Source organism: Aythya ferina (assembly GCF_964211825.1).
Source record: "Aythya ferina genome assembly, chromosome: 21".
Taxonomy (NCBI): domain Eukaryota; kingdom Metazoa; phylum Chordata; class Aves; order Anseriformes; family Anatidae; genus Aythya; species Aythya ferina.
This window is the reverse complement of record NC_140319.1, coordinates 1,811,749-1,836,697: the sequence shown is the minus strand read 5'-3', so window position 1 is coordinate 1,836,697 and position 24,949 is coordinate 1,811,749. Positions and strand designations below refer to the sequence as shown.

The window sequence follows — 24,949 nt, the reverse complement described above, 5'->3', positions numbered from 1 at the left end:
TATTTCCCTGGCAGCAGTAGCTCTTATCAGAAGATGAGCCCAAACCGATAACCTTACCTAGTATCAGGTGTGTTATGTCAAAACAAGAATTACCAAGTAGTTGGTGTATATAGGGAAATTTATGCTACGAGCATTTGCCAGAGTCTTCAACTCTGCACCCATAACTAAACCTGGCCTAAGCCGTCTACAGAGCTAAACTGGACCCTAGTGAAACAGGAGTCTTGGGATTTCCTTGGATCCCAGCAGCACTCATACAGCACCAACACCAAGCTGAAGTTTTATATACATTTATATTAAAAAAGCATAGATCATCTTTTAACAAGATTTGAGTTAGCCATACATCCTCTCCCTGCAAACAGGCAAGGAAAACATCCTCCCCTTTCATCTCTAAAACAGAGATCTGTCTAACGTCCAAACACAAGGACTGCTGCTAGTCCTCACAGATGTCATTGTCTTCTTCCTCTTCATCTTCTTCCTCCTCCTCGTCTCCCACAAGCTTCTGGAATTCTCCTGTCTCAGAGTTCCACACAAATTTGATGGTCACTTTAAACTCTGCCATCTCGTAGCCGAAGAGTTTCTAGGATAGAGCAGAAACCTGTCATTCTGCGCTGTTGTCTCTGTGGCTAGTTTAACAATACAGGTACCATATAAGCTGGTTTTGAGAAATATTACATAGAACTGAATTTCCCTAGCAGCCAAGAGTTGGTGCTGCCCATTTCCTTGATTGCTTGGATTTAAGGAACACCAAAGTAGCACATACTGAACAACCACCTTGGCCTCCAACACATCGGATTGCTGTTTTTTCAGCCTGGTTGTTAAACCCTGGTGTTCAGCTTTATCGCTGCAGAGGCAAAGCAGAGTTTTGGCACCCCCTTTAGGATATTCACTGCATTGCCCTGATTGATGCGAAGGACTGCACACCTCAGTCTGAGAACTGAGACCCATGAGCAGAATTGAACCAAACAATTAATGATTCTGTCTCTGCAGAAATTCAGAGGCAGACTTGTGCGGGTGCTGTGTCACATTACTCACCAGCACACGGGCTTGTTCAGGTGTCAGAATGTCTCCTTCTTTGCAGACTTCATAATCTGAAAGTAACGTCACCACACCTGCAGGAACAAAAGCTCTTGTAACAGCCTACAAACAAACAAACAAAATGCATCTGGCTTCTGATTTGGATGCCAGTGTGCTGGCTATAGGCTAGGCCCAGCTGTTTGCACCGAAAAAAGGATGGCAGAAAGTCAGTTGGTTCCCTGCTCCTGTGACTTCAGTTTGGGAAAGATAGTGCAAGAGGAATAAAAAAAAAATTTGAGCACCACCTGTACAAGGAGAAAGGTTTCCACCAGATTTTCTCCAACATTCAGTTCTTGTTACACTTGACTGTAATGCTCTCCTTAAAACAGTCTGCACAGACCTTACAGACCAAAACCGAAGTGGCCGCCTCACGTACCTTTCTTTAAAGCTGTTGGCAATCCCAGCTGCCGTAACTGAGGCTCCATGGAGTGGGGAAATTGCTCCAAGGGTCCTGTGTCGAGCCTGACAGTGTAAGTTGCCTTGTTCCCTGCTCGTGCGAAGTCCACCTCCTTGAACTTGGAGAACCAACTGAGACAGATGGGCAACGAGAGGTTGAGCTACAGGAATGCTCTCTGGGCAGATTGCTCCATTTTTTTTTTGTTTGTTTTCGTGGGGAGCAGAGGAAGGCAGCGCTTAACTGCAGGCTTTGTGCTGCTCCCTACTGCTGGAAATACCTTAAAAACCAGCACTGCTACTTGAGGTAGCATAAATCAGAGCAGCAGTAAGTGAGGTAGTCAGGGAGATGAGAAAGAGGCCATTCTGTACTTCAGAGTCACAGCTATCACATGGACGTGTGATACTTACTCATCCACCTCCTCTTTGGTGCGGTTGGTGAAGAGGAGACCAACTTCTCCCCTCAGGTGTTTGCTGACCTGGAAGAAATAAGCCATGCGGGGGCTGAGGCAACATCCAGGCCGCTATCTTCTAGAGTTCAGTCCTGTATGTCAGGATAAGCTTCGAAACAGACCCCAGAACCATTTCTAATACTCGGCCTTGATTATTCTCCACCCTGTTTGCACATCTGTGTGCAAAGGCAGATTAAACAGCACATGATACATGCAGGATGAGGAACCAGGTGAACCCATGAGGGGGGCATTCTGTTCCATGGCCAGCCCAAGCCAGACACGGCTTTGGGAGGCCCTAGCCAGCATCCCCCGCTGCCCTCAGCACCCACCTGGTGCAAGTTCTCCTTGTACTCGCTGCTCGGCTCCTTCCCCAGCGCCACCATCATGACTTTGTTCTTCCCGAAGAAAATCCTGTGGAGAGAGGAGGTGAAGGAGGAGGGGGGGGGGCGTGGAGAAGCGCCTTGAATCCCAATCCCCCCTTCCCCACCCCGGGGCCGGCAGCTCACCGGCTGTGCTTCCAGGCGTTGCGGACGTCCTTCAGCTTGCTGTTCCTCATGTTGGCGACGGAGAAGACGAAGATGTGCTTGTAGGTGTCGGCGCATTTCCGCAGCTGTGTGAAGAGCCGTCAGCGGGGAGCGCACCGTGAGGTGGGGGGGGGAACGGGGGAAACGCGGCGACCGCGCGGGGCTCACCTCAGCGATCAGCGCCTGCTTGGCCTCCAGCCCCTTCTTGGGCGTCTTCGTCAGGGACACTACGGGGAGATAATACACATTAGTGAAGGGAGCTGAGGGGGGAACAGCCGGGGAGGGGAGCTGGGGGCTCACCCTTGCGGTCTCGCCTGGATTTCGGCATGGCGCCTGCGGGGCCCCGGCCGCCGCGGGGGCTGCTGGGAGAGGCGGCGGCGGGCTGCCCGCTGTGGGGGCCGGGGCTGGCTCCGGCTCCCCTGTCAGGGGCTGGGGCTGCCGCCGCTTCCCCTCACCCCGACCCTTTTCGGGCTGCTGTGGGGATACCGCCGCGGTTCTAGGTCCGGGTTTTCACTCAGGCAGCGTTGAGCGCAGCCCTAGGGAGGTGTTAAAGCCCCGGTTTCCTGTGGCGGGGCACGCTGGGAGCTTGGTGGCTGCTGCCATGGCGGCGGGGCTGTGGGCGCTGCTGCTGCTGGTGCCGCTGGGCGCTGCTGTCTACGAGGACCAAGTGGGGAAATTCGACTGGTGAGTGCTGGGGGGGTTCCCCCGGGGGTTGCTCTGCCCTCGGTCCGCCTCACGGGCCCGGCGTCTTGTGTCCCCGCAGGAGGCAGCAGTACGTGGGGAAGCTGAAGTTCGCCTCCCTGGAGGCCGCGCAGGGCTCCAAGAAGCTGCTGGCGGCCACCCAGCAGAACGTGGTGGCTGCGCTCAGCTCCAGGAACGGCGAAATCCGTGAGTGAAGCGGGGCCTGGGGGTGCAGAGCGCGGCTGGAGCCGTGGGGGGCTGAGGGCAGCGCGGTGCTGGGCTGGGGGAGCTTCAGGTGCTTCATTAGGGCAGGCAGGCTGCGCCCTGCTGTTGCTTTTTGCTCTAAAAAGCCGGGTTTTAAAAATAACAACAGCTAAATACCCTTGGGGAGTGAATCTCGTTCTCATTTAACCGTGTTTCTTTCAGTGTGGCGCCATGTAGACAAAGGAACCCCTGAAGGAGCGATAGACGCGATGCTGGTCCACGGGCAGGGTAAGGAGAGCAGGCAGGTGTGAGCGCTTGGCCTTAAAACAGGACCTCAGCTGTGTGTTGGGATCTGCGAGGCTTGCCAGAGCTCCTCGCTTTGTGGAGTTGTGGTGGACGTAAGCTTTGTGTTTGTTTCTTGAGCAGATGCGATCACCGTGTCCAATGCTGGGCGCATTTTGCGTTCCTGGGAGACCAACATTGGAGGGCTGAACTGGGAGACGTCGCTGGACACTGGCAGGTAGGACTTGTGTTTGGGCTGTGTTCTTCCCTTTGTCATGGTGGCCTACAGTGGAGGAAAGGGGTCTCCTACTTTGGATCTGTGTTATGGGGATATATTGGATGCGAGGTTTCCAAAATAACATCTGGATAAATTCTATAGCGATGCACAATTAGTTAAATTTAATGCTGTTTTTATGTCTTAGCTAACCAGTAGTAGAAGATACACTTTTTATTTCATGGGTGTTTTCTTTTCTTCCCACATACAATGTTAAACGTGTTTGCATTGGGCTATTTAGATTCTAGTCAAATGATCAGGCTCGAAATCAACAAGGATAGCTAAAGTGACTAGTAAGTTGTACTTCAAGATAGGTTTTAAACGTTTGAAGGGGGTGTTCAAATAGGGTGATTTTTGTCCTAAAAATTACTTTCTAATTCATTGTCTCTGACTTGTGTTTAGTTTCCAGACAGCTAGTTTGGTGGGGCTACAGGACACGGTGAAGTACGTGGCAGTCCTGAAGAAGGCAGCTATCTCCCTTCACTACCTGTCCAACGGGCACCTGAAATGGGTAGAACACTTACCAGAAAGGTGAGAATGTATTTTCAGTAGAAGCATAAACTTCTGTCAGACTCTGATGCCTTGGGGCTGAAAGGATGCTGTACTTGTCTTATGCTTCTGCAAACGATAACATGAGAAAGAGGTGCTTCATTGCCACTGTTTCTCTTGCAGTGAGAGTACTCGGTACCAGCTGTTATATTCCCGTGGGACTGGAGTGATCCATGTGCTTGGAATCGTTCCCCAGAGCCACTTGAATGTTTTAACGTTCAGTGTAGAAGATGGAGAAATCACAGAACAGGTAATGCTTGATCATGGCTCCAAAATGTTGAGCTTGATGTTAATAAACGTGTTGTGCAGAGTAATTAATTGTTAGTGTGATGCAATTAAACTTCCCTTTCACCATGGCATTGCCTCCTGGCCAAGAAATGGATTTCACCATTGAATGCCCTGAAAGCAATCTTAATTGTCCTTGTAGTTGCTAATCAAGACCATTTTGGCAATCACAGCTTGATAGACAGTTTATCCTGGGGTCATGTGTAAAAATAGTTCTATCTTAAATATCTTTGGCTGTGGCCGAGTTTTCTTTGAAGACTTTTATGCCGTTGACATCTTCATCATGTCTCAATTGGCAGACCAAAGTAGCAGCCCCGTGGCTGAAGAGCTTAAATGGAGCATGCAGCGTGGTGGGGGAGGCAGTGCTGGTGTGCGCAGACGTGGATACGCATTCTCTTTATGTTTGCTCCTTGGAGACAGAGCAGGAGATGAAGCAGATCCCGCTGCAGGTGAGCAGTGCTGAGAGCGCACGGTACACAATTCATTGTCCAACTAATCTGGGGCCTGACTGAGCCTGGGAGTACAGCAGTTCTCTCAAACTGCAGAATGACTGAAGAGGTGTGTGTTGGGGGTGGGCATGATCCAGAAGTTGAAGGAAAGGAGAGAAAACTACATATTGTGTCTAAATCAGTACTTCTGGATTGATGTCTCTAGAGCTTTGCGTCAAGGGTAATCCAGCTCTCCTTGCTTTTTCTCTCTTTTTTTTATTTCCTGATGGAACTTTTTCATAAAGCGTATATTGCTGTTGATAAAAGGAAGCTATTCGTTTCACTGAAGAAAAAGTTTTCATGACAACGTTTGCTTCTCTCCTTTCCACAGTCACTTGACCTGGAGTTTGCTGATGGCTTCCAGCCCAGGGTATTGGCCACTCAACCCAATCTAATCAATGCCTCACGGACTCAGTTCTTCTTGCAATTGTCTCCTACCCACTTCTCTCTGCTGCAGTACAAACATGGGCTGCTCAGCCACCTTCGAGACTTCCAACAGGTAACCAAAAAAGAGCATTTAACTGAGAGGGCTGATGACGGCTTAAAAACAAACACCCCTGTGCTGGGTGTTTTTAACAAGCTGCTGAGCTTCTTTTTTTCAGTTGTGTTCTCTGTTGCAACATCTGAAAACCATTTGATTGCATTTATAGCATCAGCTGACATGTTTCCAAACATGGGTTTTGTTATACTTTGTTGCTGGTAACTGTCAGCATTGAGATGGCTTCCTGGGTTTGAGGTGGATGGAGAGATGCGTGTATCTATGTGACCTTTCTGAGGAGTATTTTCAGCTTTAGAGTTTTTTGTTTGTTTTTTTTGGTGAAACAATACAATTTAAAAATTGACTGTGAAAGCTTATCTGTTAATTCTGCACTGGCTTAATTTGTTTCATGGGTAGTTTTTGTTGAGGTTTGGGGTTTTTCTTGTTTGTTTTATGACTTTCTGCTTTTATTTTATTTTTTTTTTTCTCAGGCAGCACTGGTGAGCTTTGCAACAACTGGAGAGAAGACTGTGGCTGCTGTGCTGACCTGCAGGAGTGAACTGGTTGGTGCAATTTGCTGGTACTATGTAGCAGAGCTCCATACTGTGGCTGTTCCTTGGGGTGGGTTCTGCAAGTGTTTTCCTTCACAGGCCAAGGGGTGACTAGCAGCTTGAGAGAGCAAGATTTAATTATCTTCTCAGACGTAGGATGTCAATGGTCATGCAAGCAGATCTTGATTACATTCAGCTAAGGCTATCTCTGGCTTGGTGAGGCATGCTGTCCTATGTACAGCCTGCTTTTTTTTTTTTTTTTTTTTTTTTTTTTAGCATTGGCTAGTGCTATGTTGCTAGTGTGTAACCCAGAAATCTACTTTACTGATGTGAACTTTATCAGAACTATCTCCTGCCTGATTTTAGAGTCAAGCTGAGACTTGTCAGGCACTCAAAAAACATTTTATTTTTATTTTTTATACTTCCATTGAGGACTCAAGCCATGTTACCTCTTCTCATTTCAGAAACCTGTAAACTCTGATGACCTTTATGCAGGAAATGCTCTGGAGGATTCCCAGAAACAGGTATAAGGCAGGTTGTTCTCAAGAATGGAAGTACTTGACAGTCCATTTTCTTCCTTTGCTTGTTGGAGCAAAATGTAAAAGGTGTCATACCACTTCCACACAAATAATGCAGAACCATCTAGAAGCCATAGCTCTTGCTCAACATGAAATTCTTGTGCAGAATTTGGCGTGGCATTTAATTTCAACTCAGCTTTTTTTTTTTTTGCATGATATTACAGGAATCCTTAACCTGTTCCAATCAAACCTACAATATTAACCTCTACCTGGTTGAAACTGGACAAAGGTTGTTGGATACCACAATTACCTTTAACCTGGAGCATAGCGGTGCCAAACCAGAGCAGGTGAGCAGGGAGAGATTACTTCAATCCTGTGATTTATGAGACTTGTGATACCCTCATACCCTGATTTGGCAGGATTTGTAGAGCTGCCCAGATGAGATGCAAGGCATTCTGTGAATGTACAGGATTACTGGGTGCAATTGTACTGTTTGCTCATTTCACCTCAGAGGCCTGAGGTTTTGCTTTCCTCCAGGAAGGTGATGTGATCATTAACCTTACTGTTTTGCTCACCTTTTATTTTTTTCCAGCTATATATCCAAGTTTTCCTGAAGAAGGATGACTCTGTAGGCTATCGAGCATTGGTGCAAACAGAAGACCACATGCTGATGTTCCTTCAGCAGCCAGGTAATTGGCATGAACAGCTAACCTGGTCTGTTTTTTTGTTTTGTTTTTTTTTTTTTTTTACCAGTGTATACCTTCTTGTTGTAGGACAAGAAGATTCCAGTGCTGTACAACCCAGTTCTTGTATCTTATGAATGTGTTCTTTGGAAACTGCCAAAATTAATTGAAATCTCTTGAGCTTTATCCCCTGAATCTATATCTCCTGAAAGATACTGGAGGCTTGCATCATCTTTCACCCTCTTTCACATCTTTCATAGGAAACTATTCTGTGGTGGTGTTTGTACAGATGGAGCCTTTGGATTTTTATTTTGATTTATTCATTTTAGATTTCAAAACCCTTAATGTAGGATGAGAGCCTAAGCTGTGTTGTAAAGTTTCCTCAAAGTTTCTTCAGGAAAAATCCTCCTGGCAGAAATGCTAATTTGGACAAAGGGTTGAAAGTCCATTTTGGTGACATGAATATTATAGGGGTTAAAAGACATCTCTAAGTTCATACTGAATATTAAATATTTTGAATAAACTTTACAGATTTCAACCCTTTTAAAACATTAAATTGGTTTTAGTGTTCTTGTGCTTTTTGATTTGTTTTTTTTGCAATAGTGGCTCCAGTTGCATAATGTATCGGTCTGTCCATGAAAAAGCAAAGTGTGTTTTATTAGGTATATTCTATTTTGCGTTTAATGAAGAACAATGATTTGCATTTGAAGCACCAGGAAGATATTTCTATACCAAGTAATGATTTTTCCTCCAGAAGTGTTTTCTCGGAGATTAAGATGAAAAGGGCTTTATGAGTAACACCAGCTAATGCAACTAGGCATAGCACAGATATGTAGTATGCTCTTACTTTATTTTGATTTGTCCCAATATCCTACTCATATTTCTTACCAGGAAAAGTTTTATGGAGTAGAGAGGAGTCACTGGCAGAAGTGGTGAGCTTGGAGATGGTGGATCTACCTCTCACAGGTGCACAGGCTGAGTTGGAGGGAGAGTTTGGAAAGAAAGCAGGTAAGCCATAGACTTTAACGAGATTATGCACGAGTTTATTTTTTCTTCCTGAACAAATATTTTCTTTTTCATCTGAGCTGAGAGTTGAGATTGAGATTTCAACTCCTGGCAATTCAAGTGAGCAGAAATAAACCCATATTTGTTTAAAGTTCAGTGCCAAAGGTAGAGCAGGTGAATGTATTACATTCTTACAGTCAAAAATAGTTGGCAGCAGTAGGAGGGATTTTGTCCGTCTCCCTTAAAAATTTCCCTTTGATCCTCTTATAGTGTTCTTTCTGGAAGACTCCTTTGCAATAGCTTTTGTTTTTGCTTTGTTTTGTTTTTTCTTGCTGTCCTGGATGCAGCCATTCAAGGTAACTTCAGACTGCATGCAGTGTTGTCTAATCCTTGTCTAATCCTTCTGACTAACGCCTTCTAGTGGAACTCAATCTGCTTTTTGCTTGCTTTCCCAGTGGTGAAATATATGTGAAGCCTGCTGGTTTTGCTCCTTTCAAGCAGCAAAGTATAAACCCTAATTGGGTAGAATTAAGTATTTTTTTAACTACGAGTGTTTTTGTTGCTCTACGTGATGAGTGCAGAGGGGAGATACTGACCTTGTAGGTGGGTTAGCTTTAGGAGGGTGCTTGCTGCAAGCCTGCCAGCAAGAAAGAAGGAACATTAAGGAAAAGGTCATCTACTCTACAGGAAGGTTTGCTTTCAGTTGGTGAGAATGTCCTTTGGAGTAAACTACACTAGTGGCAAGAAGGTTGGTAAATGCTAGAAGGTGTGTCATAAGCGATAACTATAACCCTGCTTTTCTGCATGGGAAGGCAGAGGCAAACGGCTGTCCTAGGTTTGTGCATGGCTGTGGTTTTTCTGCTGGTCAAGATTGGGAATTGTGGAGTGGGATGTAACCTTTTTCCCCTTGTTATTACCATTGGTCTATTTGCAGATGGTTTGCTGGGAATGTTTCTGAAGCGATTGTCCTCCCAGCTTATCCTGCTGCAAGCCTGGACTGCCCATCTTTGGAAAATGTTTTATGATGCCAGGAAACCCCGGAGTCAGATTAAAAATGAGATTAACATTGACAATTTAGCCAGAGATGAATTCAACCTCCAGAAAATGATGGTGATGGTCACTGCTTCAGGAAAGGTGAGGAAGTCAGGGTAAGAACCTGATTCTGGGTTGAAGTTTAGAGTCTCAGCACTGAATTTCTCCCGTTTCTACCTGTGCTTGAGTAGAATGTCTTGAGGAGATGTTTTGTGGTAGCTTTGGATAGGGACTAAAATTCTTTTTCCTTGTCATACTTGGAATAAGGATGCAGTACTTGAATGTGAGAGATGTGTTCTTAACTTTGTGTTTTACTGTGTCTCTCTGCTCAGCTTTTTGGTATTGAAAGCAGTTCTGGCACCATCTTGTGGAAGCAGTACCTCAGGAATGTGAGACCGGGTGCCTCTTTTAAGCTGATGGTCCAAAGAACAACAGCCCATTTCCCGCACCCTCCACAATGCACCTTGCTTGTTAAGGACAAGGTGAGTCCCTTTCCTCTATCACCCATGATGTGGTCTCGATAGAAAAATCCCTTCAGTGGTCCAGGCAGAATACTTTGATGGAATAGTCAATGCTGGCAGGTGACAGGTAGACAAGCACCTCTTTTGTCTGACTTAAAGTTTTGCATCTTTTTTAGGAAACCAAAATGAGCTTTCTGTATGTCTTTAACCCTATCTTTGGGAAGAGAAGTCAAGTAGCACCCCCTGTTTTGAAGCGTCAGATTCTTCAGACTTTGCTTCTGCCTATTATGGATCAAGACTATGCCAAAGTGCTGCTTCTGATCGATGATGAGTACAAGGTAAATTGCTTTGCCTGGAGACAGTTTTCTTCATGTTATGGCTAATGATACCTCTCTTGGAGCAAAACAAAACAATAAAAAAGAAAAAGAAGGAAAAGAAGAAGGTTATGAGGAGTAGTCAGCATGGATTCACCAAGGGGAAATCGTGCTCGACCAACCTCGTAGCCTCCTGTAATGGCATCACCAGCTGGGTAGATGGGGGGAGAGCAGTGGATGGCATCTACCTTGACTTTAGCAAGGCTTTCAATACTGTCTCCCATGACATCCTGATAGCAAAGCTGAGAAAGTGTGGGATAGAGGAGTGGACAGTAAGGTGGGTTGAGAACTGGCTGACTGGCCGAGCTCAGAGGGTGGTGATCGGTGGTGCAGAGTCCAGCTGGAGACCTGTGACTAGCGGTGTTCCCCAGGGGTCAGTGCTGGGTCTGGTCTTGTTCAACATCTTCATCGACAACCTTGATGAGGGAATAGTGTCTGCCCTCAGCAAGTACGCCGATGACACAAAGCTGGGAGCAGTGGCTGACACGCCAGAAGGCTGTGCTGCCATTCAGAGAGACCTGAACAGGCTAGAGAGCTGGGCAGGAAGAAACCAAATGAGATTTAATAAGAGCAGGTGTAGAGTTCTGCCCCTGGGAAGGAACAACCACATGTATCAGTACAGGCTGGGGGCTGACCTGCTGGAGAGGAGCTCTGCAGAGAAGGGCCTTGGGGTCCTGGTGGACGACAGGTTGGCCGTGAGGCAGCAGTGTGCCCTGGTGGCCAAGGAGGCCAAGGGGATCCTGGCGGGCATTAAAAGGAGCGTGGCCAGCAGGTCAAGGGAGGGGATCCTCCCCCTCTGCTCTGCCCTGGCCAGGCCTCACCTGGAGCACTGTGTCCAGTTCTGGTGTCCTCAGTACAAAAAAGACTTGGATCTCCTGGAAAGAGTCCAGTGAAGGGCCACAAAGATGATTATGGGGCCTGGAGCATCTCCCCTGTGAGGAGGGGCTGAGAGTCTGTTCAGCCTTGAGAAAAGAAGACTGAGAGGGGATCTTCCTAATTTTTACAAGTATCTTAAGTGTGGGAGACAGAGGGATTTGGCCAACCTCTTTTCAGGGGTTTGTGGGGACAGGACAAGGGGCAACAGCCACAAAATGGAGCCCAGGAAGTACTGCACCAACATGCAAAAGAACTGCTTCATGGGAGGGTGATGGAGCACTGGGACAGGCTGCCCAGGGAGGTTGTGGGGTCTCCTTCTCTGGAGATATTCAAGGCCTGTCTGGACGCCTACCTGGGCAGCCTGCTCTGAGGAACCTGCTTTGGCAGGGGGGCTGGACCTGATGATCTCTGGAGGTCCCTTCCAACCCCTACAGTTGTGTGATTCTGTGAGTTGCGTTTAACACAAAAATAAGAGATTATCCTGATGAGACAGACCTTGTTGTGTTGAAAATGTTTCAAATAATCTGCCTGTGTTTTGTTTGTTTGTTTGTCTTTCAGTTCATTTTTAACCTGTGTAAATTTCTTTGCTTTTCCAGGTTACAGCTTTCCCAGCAACTAAGAATGTTCTTCGTCAGTTAGAAGAAATAGCCCATTCTATCTTCTTTTATCTAGTGGATGCTGAGCAGGGCAGGCTGTCCGGGTTCAGGCTGAAAAAGGTGTGGAAGATGTATTGCAATCTAATTGATTTTACTTTCTTAAATGTCTACTGGATAGTGGGTGGATCTTTTCAGTGGGTTTATATAGCTTGGCATGGAATAAAAGTAGTTCAGCTGACTTATGACTTCTTCCGTGTTTTAAATGTGTCTCAGAAATTTTAAAATCTAAAAGCAGAGAAAGCTCCCTTTGTCTTACTGGTGAAGATGGTTTCTGAGGACAAGCTAAAACCTCCTACGTCATGCTTCTTTCCTTGTAGGACCTTACAACGGAGGAGATCTGGGAGGTGTTCATATCCCCTGAAGTACAAAAGATAGTAGCAGTGAAAGGGAAGAGATCCAATGAGCATGTGCACTCACAAGGCCGTGTGATGGGAGATCGCAGTGTTCTCTATAAGGTGCTGTAGGAACTTTTTGTTGATGCATTAGCTCATTGCAAGATTTCAACACCTTTTGTAGGCACTAGGCTGAGATTAAGCCTTTGCCCTGTGATGCCTTTTTTCCTATATGTATCCATATTTTTTCATATATATATATATATATATATCAATATCCATAACTTCTTGTAGATGATACTAATTTTGATGCAGGTTTTATTTATAAAATCTTTTCTTGCCGCAATTAAATCAGTCAAACGTATGATGATGGGGAAATTACTGCTGGTTTCTCCATAGGATTTGTGCAAGTAGGATACTTTGTTTAGTGTGACTAGTCCTGGATGAAATGCAGATAAGCATGTTGCCTGTGGCACTAAAAGCAAGGGTTTCACTTGTTTTTTCTTTTCCTGCTGCTATAGTCCTTGAATCCAAATCTGCTTGCTGTGGTGACAGAGAGCACAGATACACACCATGAGCGCACTTTCGTTGGAATATATCTGATTGATGGAGTCACAGGCAGAATCATCCACTCTTCGGTACAGAAGAAAGCAAAGGGGCCTGTCCACATGGTCCATTCGGAGAACTGGGTGGTGGTAAGGAGTATTATTCTGTCCTTCCTGTTTAGGAGATAGGGTCAAGTAACAAACCTATGTGGAGAAGATGCTTGGACCATCCTCTGTGATTTCCCGCTGTTGACTCAACGTACTCTACATTCCTAAAACCCCTCTCATTTCAGTATCAGTACTGGAACACAAAAGCACGTCGGAATGAGTTCACTGTGCTGGAGCTGTATGAGGGGACGGAGCAATACAATGCCACAGCCTTCAGCTCCCTGGACCGCCCGCTTTTACCTCAGGTCCTCCAGCAATCTTATATCTTCCCCTCTGCTATCAGTGCCATGGAAGCCACCATCACTGAGCGGGGCATCACCAGCCGTCACTTGCTCAGTAAGTGGGTGCTGCTTTGTTCTGAATGTTTGTGTTACCTGCATAAACCAGGCATTGTGCTCAGATGAAGTTCTCTGGCTAAGATCCTGCTTGTTGTGGGCTGTTTTGGAGTCCTGGCAAGTGCTAGGATGTGCACCAGGAGAGCATTTGTGTTAGTCATTAGAAAATGCTGTCAGAAAATGACTGTTTTTAAGATGCACTTCTTTTAATGCACAGTTGGGCTTCCCTCTGGGGCTATCCTCTCTCTTCCAAAGGCTCTGCTGGATCCTCGTCGCCCAGAGATCCCTACAGAGCAGACCAGGTAGGCAAGGCACAATAATGGTTGTTCCTGGGCAGCTTTGAGTAGTGATGGATTTTTGTGTATTTAGTGTGAAGTAGAACAATTTGTCCTGGACAGACTAAGGGCAATTCTTGCATGAATTTAAGTGAGGCTACTTTGCTCCCAGTCTGTATTACAGCAGGTCTTACTGTTAGCAAAAAGCCTGTTGTCTGCCCTTTTAAGAAGTAGCTGTCTAACAGGCTGAAGTTTTTAAGACTGACACAAAAAACTTTAGAACTCTAAAAGGAGGCTGCTCCAGTGTAGTCTGATCCAGCTGGCATGCTTGGTTTGTCTTACAGTAAAAAAGTATCTGCGCTGGGGAAAAACTGCTGAGTTTGCTGTTTTAGTTCACTAGCTTGTGATGATTAGGTAATGTCCTTTGCATGCTGCGTTTAGTTGGGTTTTGATTTCTCTTTAAATATATTTCACTTTAAATACCTTTCAGAGAAGAGAACTTGATTCCATACTCCCCTGATGTGCAGATCCATGCTGAGAGGTTTATCAACTACAATCAAACTGTATCCCAAATAAGAGGGATTTATACAGCCCCCTCTGGTCTAGAGTCTACATGTTTGGTGAGTTCAAGGGAAACACTTCCAGGTAGAGCTGTGGAATTTGTGGGGAGAGCAGTGTAATACGGTAGCCTGTGGCAAGCAGGTCTGTAAATTCAGATCATGTAGCTGCTCACTGCTTAATTATTTCTTCTTGTAATCAGAACTGTAGATGTGGGTTAGTTTTTTTGTTTTTAATTTTTAAATGTAAATGCGTTTCTGCAGGAAGCTGCGCTATCTGCTCACAGTGTTGTCTCTCTAGGTTGTTGCGTATGGCCTGGACATCTACCAGACCCGAGTGTACCCCTCAAAGCAGTTTGATGTCCTGAAAGATGACTACGACTACGTGCTGATAAGCAGTGTCCTCTTTGGGCTGGTTTTTGCTACTATGATCACAAAGAGACTGGCTCAGGTGAAACTGCTGAACCGTGCCTGGCGGTAAGGCTATGTGTGATGAGAATGAGGCTGGAGAAGGTATCTGGGACCTGGGCTGGCTCGTGACCTGTGACCCAGCATCGCCCCTGGGCTCAGTTAGAGATGCCATCCTGAGTGACCATGATGAATGTAAACGTTAATCTTGCGTTTCTGCTGGAAGATACATACAAGGAAAAGCTGCTTGTACAACAAAACGGTATGCTTCCTGAGAAGAGATGGAAGAGAGATAGTGAAGAGACAGAAGGCTGTTGTGACTGTATAAAACAAAACAAAAAACACTCCCAGACCTCCCTGCGCTCTCTGTTAAAGCCCTAAAATCCCTGTTTTCAGTGAAGATAATACTAAAGGTGTGTTCTGTGGATGCTCACCTCTTCTTCTGACTGAGATCGTGGTGACGGAAGGATGCAGACTGACACCAGTTGCAATTTGGATGGAGCTGTGGGAACTGGGTTGGGGGCTTGTGAGGTGAAAGCCACTGAAGTGGGGGGGGGAAACTGCCTCATCGGGCTTTGGAGGGGCGGGAGGGAGGAGGAATGTGACTGTGAATTCTCTCCGTGTTCTGTATTTATTACAGCACCGCTCTCTTCCACTCCTCACCGCCTGCTCTTTGCTGCGCACCCGCTTTTACCTCAGCGAGACCCCGCCCTCCCCCCAGCCCCTCCCCAGCGCCGCGCTCACCGCGCACGCGCCGCTCCCCGAAGGCGCTGACTCACGCAGTGCGCAGGCGCCTGGGCCGCCGGGGTGGGGGGGGGAGCGCGCCTCTCCTCCAACCGGAGGCCGCGCCTGCGCAGTGGCCGCTTTCCCGTCCCGTGCTGCGCGGCGGGGGGAGGCTCGGGGAGGCTCTTCCGGCCCCCGCCCCCCTCCCTCCCCCCCCCCCCCGCGGCCAAGCACAGCGGCAAGATGGCGGCGGGCGGCGGGGCCGGGCCCGCGGCGGAGCCGGGCTGGGAGGTGGCGGTGCGGCCGCTGCTCTCCGCCTCCTACTCGGCCTTCGAGATGAAGGAGCTCCCGCAGCTGCTCGCCTCCGTTATCGAGAGGTGAGGGCGGCCCCCTCCGGCTGTGTGGAGGGGACGGGGGGGCGGGCGGAGCGGGCCCGCTCCCGGCGCCGGTTCGCCCCCCCCCCCCCCCTTCATCCCCGTGAGGCGGCGCCGCGCGCCTCAGCCGGTGCCGGGGGCGGTGAGGGGAGGCTGGGGGGGAGGGGGAGGCGAATAGGGGCCGGTGGATAACGGGGGCCCCGCGCTGCCCCGGTACCGCCCCCCCTCCCCTCCCCCGTTCGGGCTCGCCGTTATTTCTCGCCTCTGGTCCCGTCAGTTGTGTCCCCTCCGCCCTGCCGCTCGGGTTGTGGGCTCAGCATAACGTTTTTGGGGTCACATCGTAACGCTCTTGGGGTCACAGTGCAGCGCCGCTTGCCTTTCGGGTTGCTGGAGCTATCCCGGTGTGTCCTATCCACTCCCCAAGCCTTTCCACGCAGCGCGGGTCGGTTTGATTTATGGGTTGTTCTGGGATCTGAAAGGCCAGAGGAGGCCATGGTGTTATGGCCAGTTGCAAAGATACAAGCCTGACCACAATTGCTTGTTAGGAGACAAAAAATATATAAACACTGCACTGTGGAAGATAATAAAGTGGATCCTTGTGGTGATTTGTTAAATATAGAATGGCTGAACATACAGACAAGAGATGCTTCACTTCAATGTTCTGTGCCTATATACGTTTATGTGGCTGTAGTTCACCTGGAAGCCTGCATATACCAAATATTTACATGATTCAAGTGCTTCTTAGGCTAATCTTTTTTTGAGAGACCATCCACGTGCAACTTTGCTATTGGATTCTTTCGGTGGAATAACATCACCAAAACACCAAGTGGGCGCGCTTGACTTCTGGGAGAGGTCTGTTTCCTCTGTCAGTGGAGCTGACGGCTCCATTTTCCCTCAAAACTTCCTAAGCAGTTCTCCTAGGTTTGAGCTGCGTGCCTAGCATTGGCTGCAGCCGAAACCCAGCAGAATTCAGCACAAGTCGTGGGCCTGAGGCAGGGCAGTGTCTTTTATTTCATGCCTTGGTGCGCAGTACATGACAAATCACAGAGGGAAAGAGTAGCCCATTCACGTGTGGAATCGTGCCCTTCTATCCCAACAAATAACTTATCTTTAGATTTCTAATTAAAGTACATTCTCTCTTTATTTTCAGAAGATGATTGTTCGATCTTTTAGCAAAGCTGTTGCTTGGTGCTGTCCACAAAGAGGCTGGATTTCCTGCTGCAACAGCAGTGAAATCAATAAGTTTTTTTCAAAATAAAGTAATACAGTTGTTTTCTTGACAACTCATCTGTTTAATTTTTAAGTATCATCAGCTCTCTGGTATTCTCTTATTAGTACGAGTACTCAGGAATTAATAGGCTTTGGCCTTTTTTTGACATAAATCACAGAAATTCCGACTTGGAAAGACCCAGCAGCAGGTTTATGCAGTTTGTGACAGTCAGAAGAGGCTGATTTTCAGGGATGGTTTTCAGTGGCGAGGGAACTGCACCTGCTGTTGTGCCTTTCCAAGGAAGAGGCTGCTTTGTGCCTGCTGCCTTACATAAAGGGTCTATTTCTGGCCTGGTTGAGGTTTGGAAGCAGAACGGAGAGATGGATGGTATTTGCTGCTGAAGTGTTATATTTGAGACTGACAGGAGGGCTTCTTGGTTAACGTGACTAATGATTTTTCCCTGGTAATCACGTTATTTAAGCAATAAATCACAATAAAATAGCCTAAAGTTATTAAACTTTGCCGTATGTACAAAAAAAGCACTTGAGCACGTCACAGATGAAGCTGTTATCTTACTTTTTTATTTACAAGGACTTGATGGTGACGATCAGCTGACAGGTGCCTTTCACTTTCCATTAACGTAACAAGCCCGTGACTTGTTTAAATAAAACTCAAACCTCTTACTGTCCAGTTCGTGTGAAATTGCTGTTGTGTTCTGGTTTCTGCATCTTTCTGTTCCTGTACCTGTGGCTGTTGTGTCTTGCCCAGCCTGGCATGGTAATTAGCAGCTGCCAGTTTCTTTTGCATTCTGGTATTCCCAAATTGTTCTAATTTGTTCTCATAAAACACGTTGCATCCACCTACTGCTGCTAATTTAGAGTTGCCCATAAAGCAGCAGGTGAGCAAAGCCAGTGGCTGAGCATGGAGCACAAATTGTTTTGCACGCTCAGTCCCAGGATTGTCACCCGTCAGCATGCTTCTGGCAGGAGGTGGTGAGGTGAAGCCTGCTGAGCAAGACATCAAGCCTCAGTCACGTTGCACTGTTCAGTTACTTCAAGTGAAGCCTAACAGCTACTTCTACTTTTCTACTTCAGTTTCTTGGGTAGACTAAGTGAAAAATTCCTCAGTGCTAGGAACTCAAAGCTTCAGCACTGTTCATTATTTCTCTCTGTTCCTTTCTCTGGAAGGAATGATGAATTCTATGTGTTTGTTTTTTCCTGTTTCAGCCCTGATTTCCATTGTGACTGGTAACAGTGACTTGGGATAGAAAAAGGGAAGGTGACTGGGCTTAAACTGGGGCTGTTCAGGCTGACAGGGAACAGAGGGCCCTGTTCCTCTCCCCATGTGCCAAAGGCTACGTACACGTTGCTGCGTGTGGGTGGGTGATGGGGGTACATGGGGTCTTTTCACCGTGCTCTGCAGCAGTGCTAGGCGCTACCACATCTGAGAAATCATCCTTTTAGTTGGGATCAGCGCCCTGTGACAGGCTGGCACCCTCTGCTTTCCACCGCCCCTCCAGAATTAAGATTTTTTGCCAACGAAGTTGGTGTTGGTGTTTCGACACTAAAGGTTAAAGTGGTCAGTGAAGTTGTCGCGTAATCTTTTCTTCTGACTTGCTCATTCACCTCTCTGAATGAAAGCTTCTATCGTCTGCAAATGGGAAAGCAATTAATTTAGGCATTTAATAAGCAGGTATCCGCACCGCTTAGTTTTGTCACGGGAAAAAACACGGGCTGACCAGGCCGTGGAGGCAGAGCTCTCTGTCTCCTTTTGGTGTGGTTGCCTTCACGTCTGTGGAGATGGGACACGATGTGAAGCTTTGCTGCAGCTGCCTTTCGCAGAACTGTTTCTGTGTGCAAAGAGGTGTTCTCTCTGGCCTGCAAGCCTCACTGAGAAGCCTCAGAGACTTGACTTTCAATGTGTTAGTGAATGTTTTGCTGTACAGTTTTTAATTTTGGTTTGAATTGGTGTTAAACTTGCTCTGAGCTTCGTGTTGATTTCTGTGCAGAGAAAAATGATAAAACGATGCAGATCTCTGTCACTTCAAGTCTCTGCCCATGAGGCTGGTGACAGCGGGTGTATTTTTCTCAGCTGTGCGTTACCTACTAAAGCTCCTCACTGTCCTGCTTGTGCAGATGCTGCATTGTGTATTTGTTGTTGTTATGCAATTGGCTGCTTTGATCCTTCTGTTTTGCAGAATTGCATAAAAACTCCTGTTGATTCTGTGCCTCGACAAAACGGGAATGCCTGGGTTCCAGTCCTGGCAAATCCTGCCTAGCATTAGCAGAACAAACAGCCCAAACTTTACGGGCAGCTGAGTTTAGAGTAATTTAAAGATTAATTGATGGGGAGAGAGACTGGTAGAGAGGCTGACCTGTTGATGATGCAAAGGAAAAATACTGACAATATTGGGAGGTGCTTCCTTAGACTTCTAGCATAGGTAGTGATCCTGATGCCCTGATACATCTGCTGCAAGAAGATTCTGTTCCCATAACTTTGATTTGGAAAGACCGTGTGATTTTAATGGTCTTGTCTTACATCGGGTAATAGATACATCGCGTTCTGAGCATTGTATGGCAGCTGCTACTGTGCTGTATCGAATTGACCTACCTCCTGTTCTCCTGTTGCAGTGAATCGGAAATCTTGCACCATGACAAACAGTATGAGCCTTTTTACTCCTCCTTCGTTGCACTTTCAACACATTACATCACTACTGTGTGCGGTCTAAGTAAGTGTTCACCATCCTCTGCTTCTTTATAATGACTAGGATATAGTAAAAGTTGGCCAGAGTGGGTATTTGTCTCAAGCCCTGTTTCTGAGTCAGATGTTAATGTAGTGCGTGAGACCAGAGCTGCTAAATTTCATATTGACAGAACGTCAATTGAGATGGAAAGGGAAACTTGCCCATAAGAGCGTTTGGCCACTGAGTACTGGGAGGCATTGACTTTTTGGTTGCATATTTGCTGTCCTGACTTCAATTAGGAAAATACTTTTTGTTTGAATTGTTTAAATCCATTGTCAGGATTTTTGGAATATCCTTTAGCAGTTACGTTACTACGTTGGAGTTAATGATCTGGAGTTAATGATCACTGTGACTCAAAATATTTTAGATCATTTTGGCTGAAAGAATCAGTCAATTTCAGTGAAAATGTACTTTTGTTCAGTTTGTTTCTTGTCCTTCAGTGCTTTTTCTCTAAGCTCTACCAGTGTTAAATAATAAACATTGCTAGGGAAGCTGTTACATCTATCTGTATTAATTTGTCTGGGTAGAAGGTATTATCCTTGCTTTCCTGACGTTTCTTGTGTTACATTTTAATGAGACTGAATTTATATTGTCTGTGTATTAAACATGATAGATTGCATATGCATTCATGTTGTGTAGCGTTCTGTTTTACTGAAAGCGTTAAGAGCGTGTTATGCTGCATTATTTAAAAACTTGCACTGAGTGATGCGAGCATCTGCTTTTTTCAGTACCAAGAAACCAGTTGCAATCAGTGGCAGCAGCTTGTAAAGTCCTGATTGAATTCTCATTGCTGCGGCTAGAGAACCCAGACGAAGCATGTGCTGTTTCACAGGTGAGCACAAGTGGACTTTGGCCTTTAATGCCAAAATATTTGTTGTAATGTTGTTGTATAAAGCAGAATTTACCAAAATTCTTTAAAAGTTGAAGATCTAGCACTTCAGTAGAAACCGATTGCTGGATCAATCTTCCCTCTGCGTTCTTTTTGCAGAATTTCAACTTAAGAGCAAGCTGCAAGAAATGTGGCCCGAAGCCTTGCTTAAGCAGATCTCAATTCTGTTGCAGTTTCCTATGTTCTGATTTGGGTTTGTGTAACGATCTGTTAGGTTGTCAGTTTGTTGAGGTTTTTAAGGATGGGTTCTTCCCCACCTGTATTTCAATCTTTAGAATGAGCTTAAATCTATTTCAAAGAGGAAAGGCAAGTTAAAAGTGTTTGTGCAGTGTAGCTTCTGATAGGGTCATCTTTAAGCTTTAGCATGTCATAGGAGAGAGAGCTTTTACAGGGCATTTCTGCAACAAGCACGTGGGAAATTGTTAGTGACCTGAATTATCTGCAGTTAGTAGGCCATCATGATTTTTGGTTTGAAATCAGATTGGATCTCAGATGTTGCAGTAGCTTCAGTAGCTGCAGCAGTGCTAGTAATGCAGAGGTTTAGGGTAAATGATACCAAGGAAAAATTGAAATCAAGAGAGTTTAAATTGTACTTGATGTCTTTTTCTTTGTAGAAACACCTCATTCTGCTGATAAAGGGGCTGTGCACAGGCTGCAGCCGCCTGGATAGAACTGAAATTATTACTTTCACAGCAATGATGAAATCAGCCAAGCTGCCTCAGACTGTCAAAACCCTCTCTGACGGTAGGTGTTTCAATGGGTGATTCTATCGCTGTGGCACTTGAGTTAGGCATAGAAAATGTTACGTTTTTGACGTTTGAGATGATGTTTTTGCTTTTCCCTCTGCAGTAGAGGACCAGAAGGAGCTGGCTTCCCCAGTGAGCCCAGAGCTAAGACAGAAAGAAGTGCAGATGAACTTCTTGAATCAGCTGACATCAGTCTTTAACCCTAGAGTGTCATCATCACCATCTATCATGCCAGAGACACAGGTAAACAAACAGCTCCAGAATAAGAGTGGTATTAATAATATTGGTGCAGCTATGGACAGAGGGCAATAAGTGGTAGTTTTTTAATATTCATATATAAAGTGAAGTCTTTAAATCTTGCATGTTGATGATTGGCAGATGAGAAAATACTGTTTGCTACTGTTTACTATTGACGACGGTAGTTTTGTTGCCTCATAGAAGCTGATGTATTCAGTGATACTTGTACCTCTTCTGAGTTCAGCTGCTGCCATGCCTTGCTGCACTGTAGAGACTCATTGCAATGCCCTGTATTTTTAATGTTTCCATGATATATTTAGTATGTGCATGCTTTTAGGTGGAAGGAGAAAACGAGGATCAGGCTTCCACAGATCAAACCTCTGCAGCAAAGACAAAAAGCATATTCATTGCTCAGAATGTAGCCAGCCTGCAAGAACTTGGTAAGAATCAGTTTTTTAGCACTGGGGACTTAAAGTGCTGTAGCAGATGTTTCTCCTGTATTACATGTGACAGCTCTGAATAGGAAGAAACTTTCTGACCTGTAGCATTTGTTTTTTAGGACTCACTTGGTTGTATGTATGCTTATGTTACCCTGGGGGATTGTGGTGATCATAATGTAGTTATCTTCATTGCAGAGGAGATGAGCTCAATGTATTTGTATCTGTTAGCTGTGTTTTGTAGGAAAAGGTGGACAATGTAAAATAGCCAATGGGATGGCTTACTGAGCAGGTGTGAATTAGACCCAGTGTGCCATGTACGCACACAAAGCTTTGTGATGCCCGTTACAAGTACTGGCTGAAAACTTCACCATCTGGTTTATGTGTTGTAAATTAGTCTTTATCCTGTTACCTCATCTATGATGATGTTGTCTCACCACAAAGAATAATTAAGTCAGTAATTAATGACTATTAGATCATTAGAAGTTCTGCCCAGAAGCTCTCCTGTGTAACAGTAACAATAAAACACTGCTGTTTTTGTTTGGTAGGTGGCTCTGAAAAATTGCTGAGAGTGTGCCTGAACCTCCCATACTTTTTGCGATACATAAATCGGTTTCAGGATGCAGTGTCAGCCAACTCATTTTTTATTATGCCAGCCACCGTGGCAGATGCCACTGCTGTTCGTAATGGGTAAGACTGTGTTGTCACTTTTCTTTGGTATGTGTTGAGTACACCATATGAGAGAAAATAAATGTACTAGCTATGCGGTATCTATTATTGTGTTGTTCCTATGGACGTGTGATGTGTGCATTGCATATTGCATTGTTGAATCTTAACCTGTGTCGTTTCTGTAGATTTCACTCACTGGTAATAGATGTGACCATGGCACTGGATACTCTGTCTCTGCCTGTGTTGGAGCCCCTGACACCCACGCGGCTCCAAGATGTGACTGTTCTTGCTCTCAGCTGTCTCTATGCAGGTAAATAGATTTTTTAAATTTTTTTTTTAAGAGCTTAAAGTTGCTCTTGCTTCTGCTCTTGTTTGTTACCTACATGTCTGAGGCTCAGCCCACCTTTATTTCTCACAGACCTGAAAGTTATGCACCATGCTGCATAGTGTGGGGACTGGGTAATGTGAACATTGTTCTGGTGGTACTGCAGTTCAAATTTGTTCTGCAAATGTTCTTGTCAGTTTCTGAGAGACTCAGTGACTCTACACATTCTTAATTGCCTGTAATTTCTGTTCTCTTATGTTGAGAGTGTAATACATTTTTGTGATTCTTATACCTTCAGCCTAATTGGTTATATCCCCAAATCATCCTTGCTTCCCTGGGGTGGTTTTAAGTACTCCAGAATCCTGAGGGCTTATATTGGTATGGGTAAGATTTTAAAGAGTTGGTAATTGAGTAAGAAGGTTGCCTTACAAATGGAATTGAATTACGTGGTAAAACATTTCCTCCTTTACTTGTTTTCACACGCTTACTTCTGTAGGACAAAACCTTGCTGTTTTAGGTGTACTTCAGAAAGATTTTTTTTAATCTCTCAGCTGCAAGAATATATATTCACAGCTCTCCTGAGTTCATGTGCATGTTTAATACTGCTTGTTTTTGTGTACTAAATGGCAACGTTGAGTCCCAAGATTGGCTCTTAAGAAGACTGTTACCTTGTTTTCAATCAGGTGTGAGTGTGGCAACTTGCATGGCCATCCTACATGTGGGTAGCACTCAGCAGGTTCGGACTGGGTCAACAAGTTCTAAAGAAGAAGATTATGAAAATGATGCTGCTACTATTGTACAGAAATGTGTAAGTAGATGGGAAAGTGTGTGTGTGTGTGTGTATTGTTTTCGTTCTCGGCAAGTGAAGTGTGTAGAATTTGTATTTATTTCCATTGCAGTACATATCTGTTATTTCTAGGCACTAGTCTGGCGGATCAAGTAATTGGGTGGCTAATTGTGGAGGGGAAAAAACAGTCTGGAGTTTTAAAAGTGTGGTTTAGTGTGGTTTAAAAGGTGGTTTGGTTATTGCCCAATCAAGTGCTTAAACATTACTGTGGTTTGGGATTCATTTGCAGCTTGAAATCTATGAAATGATTGGACAAGCCATCAGCAATTCACGCCGTGCAGGGGGTGAGGTAAGATCTGTCTCTCTTCAGGAAGCTTTCTCACTGTTTTTGTGCTGATGCATTTTGGCATTTGGACTTACACGATTCTTTTTTTTTTTTTTTTTGCCTCCACTTTTTGGGTGATAGCATTATCAGAACTTCCAGCTGCTTGGGGCTTGGTGTTTGCTAAACAGTCTCTTCCTCATCTTGAACCTCAGCCCCACGGCCTTGGCTGATAAGGGGAAGGAGAAAGATCCATTGGCTGCTCTTCGCGTCAGAGACATTATTGCTCGCACGAAAGAGGGCGTTGGGTCTCCCAAACTAGGACCTGGGAAAGGGTATGTAAATACCCCACTGAAGTAATCATTGTCCATGTATCTAACCATGTCCAGCAGGCAACTACTATGGAGTCCTGTTGGTCTCCCCATTGGAAATTCAAGTCTTGATTCTTGAAATATAGTAGTCATCTCTTCTTTCTTGGTTTATCAAAGCAGTTCCTGTCACTTCACTCAATCTTTTTTATTTTTTTTTTCCCTTGAAATTACATTGTATCTTTTATTTTTCTGTAGACATCAAGGGTTTGGTGTTCTGTCAGTGGTGCTAGCAAATCATGCCATCAAATTGCTGTCATCTCTCTTTCAAGATTTGCAAGTGGAGGCATTACACAAGGTGTGTAGGTAGTGTGTGTGGTTCTTGTGAAAGGTTCTTTGCCTTTTCCACCGAAAGACACTTCAAATTCTCATTTCATCGTTGTCCTACAGGGTTGGGAGAGTGATGGTCCACCAGCAGTGCTGGATATCATGGCTCAAAGCACATCAATACAGAGAATCCAGAGGCTGATAGATTCTGTACCTCTCACTAATTTGTTGTTGACTTTGCTATCTACATCCTACAGAAAGGTAGGAACGGGCATACAGCTGGGGAAGTTCTATAGCTCAGCCACTCCTAATGAGTATCATCTGCATGCAAAATTATCTCTTTATAAACTATGCAGATGCAAAGAAGTAGTTAGAATTCTTCTGTTAGAAGA

At 45.5% G+C, this 24,949-nt stretch overlaps 3 protein-coding genes across 7 annotated transcripts in view; 2 read left to right on the top strand and 1 right to left on the bottom strand.

Annotated features, from left to right (window-relative positions):
* Window positions 1-271: 271 nt before the first annotated feature.
* MRTO4 (MRT4 homolog, ribosome maturation factor) lies at window positions 272-2,819 on the bottom strand. The gene is made up of 8 exons (XM_084494843.1): window positions 2,744-2,819; window positions 2,612-2,670; window positions 2,426-2,529; window positions 2,249-2,330; window positions 1,879-1,946; window positions 1,451-1,602; window positions 1,033-1,109; window positions 272-577 (listed from the first exon to the last, which is right to left on the bottom strand). Exons 1-8 carry the CDS (start codon window positions 2,769-2,771, stop codon window positions 431-433), a joined length of 717 nt encoding a protein of 238 aa, XP_084350969.1. The 5' UTR covers window positions 2,772-2,819; the 3' UTR covers window positions 272-430.
* Window positions 2,820-2,994: 175 nt separating this feature from the next.
* On the top strand, window positions 2,995-15,115 carry EMC1 (ER membrane protein complex subunit 1). The gene is made up of 23 exons (XM_084494838.1): window positions 2,995-3,127; window positions 3,207-3,331; window positions 3,551-3,616; window positions 3,755-3,848; window positions 4,287-4,415; window positions 4,557-4,683; window positions 5,018-5,167; window positions 5,538-5,705; window positions 6,176-6,247; window positions 6,700-6,759; window positions 6,978-7,100; window positions 7,346-7,442; window positions 8,328-8,444; window positions 9,376-9,575; window positions 9,806-9,955; window positions 10,111-10,272; window positions 11,781-11,900; window positions 12,158-12,295; window positions 12,694-12,867; window positions 13,011-13,221; window positions 13,438-13,522; window positions 13,986-14,115; window positions 14,354-15,115. Exons 1-23 carry the CDS (start codon window positions 3,045-3,047, stop codon window positions 14,531-14,533), a joined length of 2,961 nt encoding a protein of 986 aa, XP_084350964.1. The 5' UTR covers window positions 2,995-3,044; the 3' UTR covers window positions 14,534-15,115.
* Window positions 15,116-15,400: 285 nt separating this feature from the next.
* Window positions 15,401-24,949, top strand: part of UBR4 (ubiquitin protein ligase E3 component n-recognin 4) — a 77,918-nt gene continuing 68,369 nt past the window's right edge. For 4 of the 5 annotated variants that reach the window (XM_084494836.1, XM_084494835.1, XM_084494834.1 and 1 more), the window contains exons 1-13: window positions 15,402-15,560; window positions 19,398-19,495; window positions 20,239-20,342; window positions 21,014-21,143; window positions 21,249-21,388; window positions 21,720-21,822; window positions 22,368-22,509; window positions 22,674-22,798; window positions 23,497-23,621; window positions 23,890-23,949; window positions 24,067-24,257; window positions 24,489-24,588; window positions 24,681-24,818. In XM_084494836.1, the coding sequence (XP_084350962.1) occupies window positions 15,427-15,560; window positions 19,398-19,495; window positions 20,239-20,342; window positions 21,014-21,143; window positions 21,249-21,388; window positions 21,720-21,822; window positions 22,368-22,509; window positions 22,674-22,798; window positions 23,497-23,621; window positions 23,890-23,949; window positions 24,067-24,257; window positions 24,489-24,588; window positions 24,681-24,818 (1,590 nt within the window). In that variant the 5' untranslated portion in view covers window positions 15,402-15,426. Of the gene's footprint in view, window positions 15,561-19,397; window positions 19,496-20,238; window positions 20,343-21,013; window positions 21,144-21,248; window positions 21,389-21,719; window positions 21,823-22,367; window positions 22,510-22,673; window positions 22,799-23,496; window positions 23,622-23,889; window positions 23,950-24,066; window positions 24,258-24,488; window positions 24,589-24,680; window positions 24,819-24,949 lie in introns of all 5 variants that reach the window. The other variant, XM_084494837.1, reaches the window with a different exon arrangement.

What these genes read in the sequence shown, in the direction of transcription:
- MRTO4 (XM_084494843.1), bottom strand. Translation starts at nt 2,771, where the DNA reads ATGCCGAAATCCAGGCGAGACCGCAAGG. An exon ending in AACGCCTGGAAGCACAGCCG is followed by an intron (nt 2,331 to 2,425) that starts GTGAGCTGCCGG and finishes CTCTCTCCACAG; the next exon opens with GATTTTCTTCGGGAAGAACA. An exon ending in ACAAGGAGAACTTGCACCAG is followed by an intron (nt 1,947 to 2,248) that starts GTGGGTGCTGAG and finishes TATTTCTTCCAG; the next exon opens with GTCAGCAAACACCTGAGGGG.
- EMC1 (XM_084494838.1), top strand. Translation starts at nt 3,045, where the DNA reads ATGGCGGCGGGGCTGTGGGCGCTGCTGCTGCTGGTGCCGCTGGGCGCT. An exon ending in ATGGAGAAATCACAGAACAG is followed by an intron (nt 4,684 to 5,017) that starts GTAATGCTTGAT and finishes CTCAATTGGCAG; the next exon opens with ACCAAAGTAGCAGCCCCGTG. An exon ending in CCGGGTTCAGGCTGAAAAAG is followed by an intron (nt 11,901 to 12,157) that starts GTGTGGAAGATG and finishes CTTTCCTTGTAG; the next exon opens with GACCTTACAACGGAGGAGAT.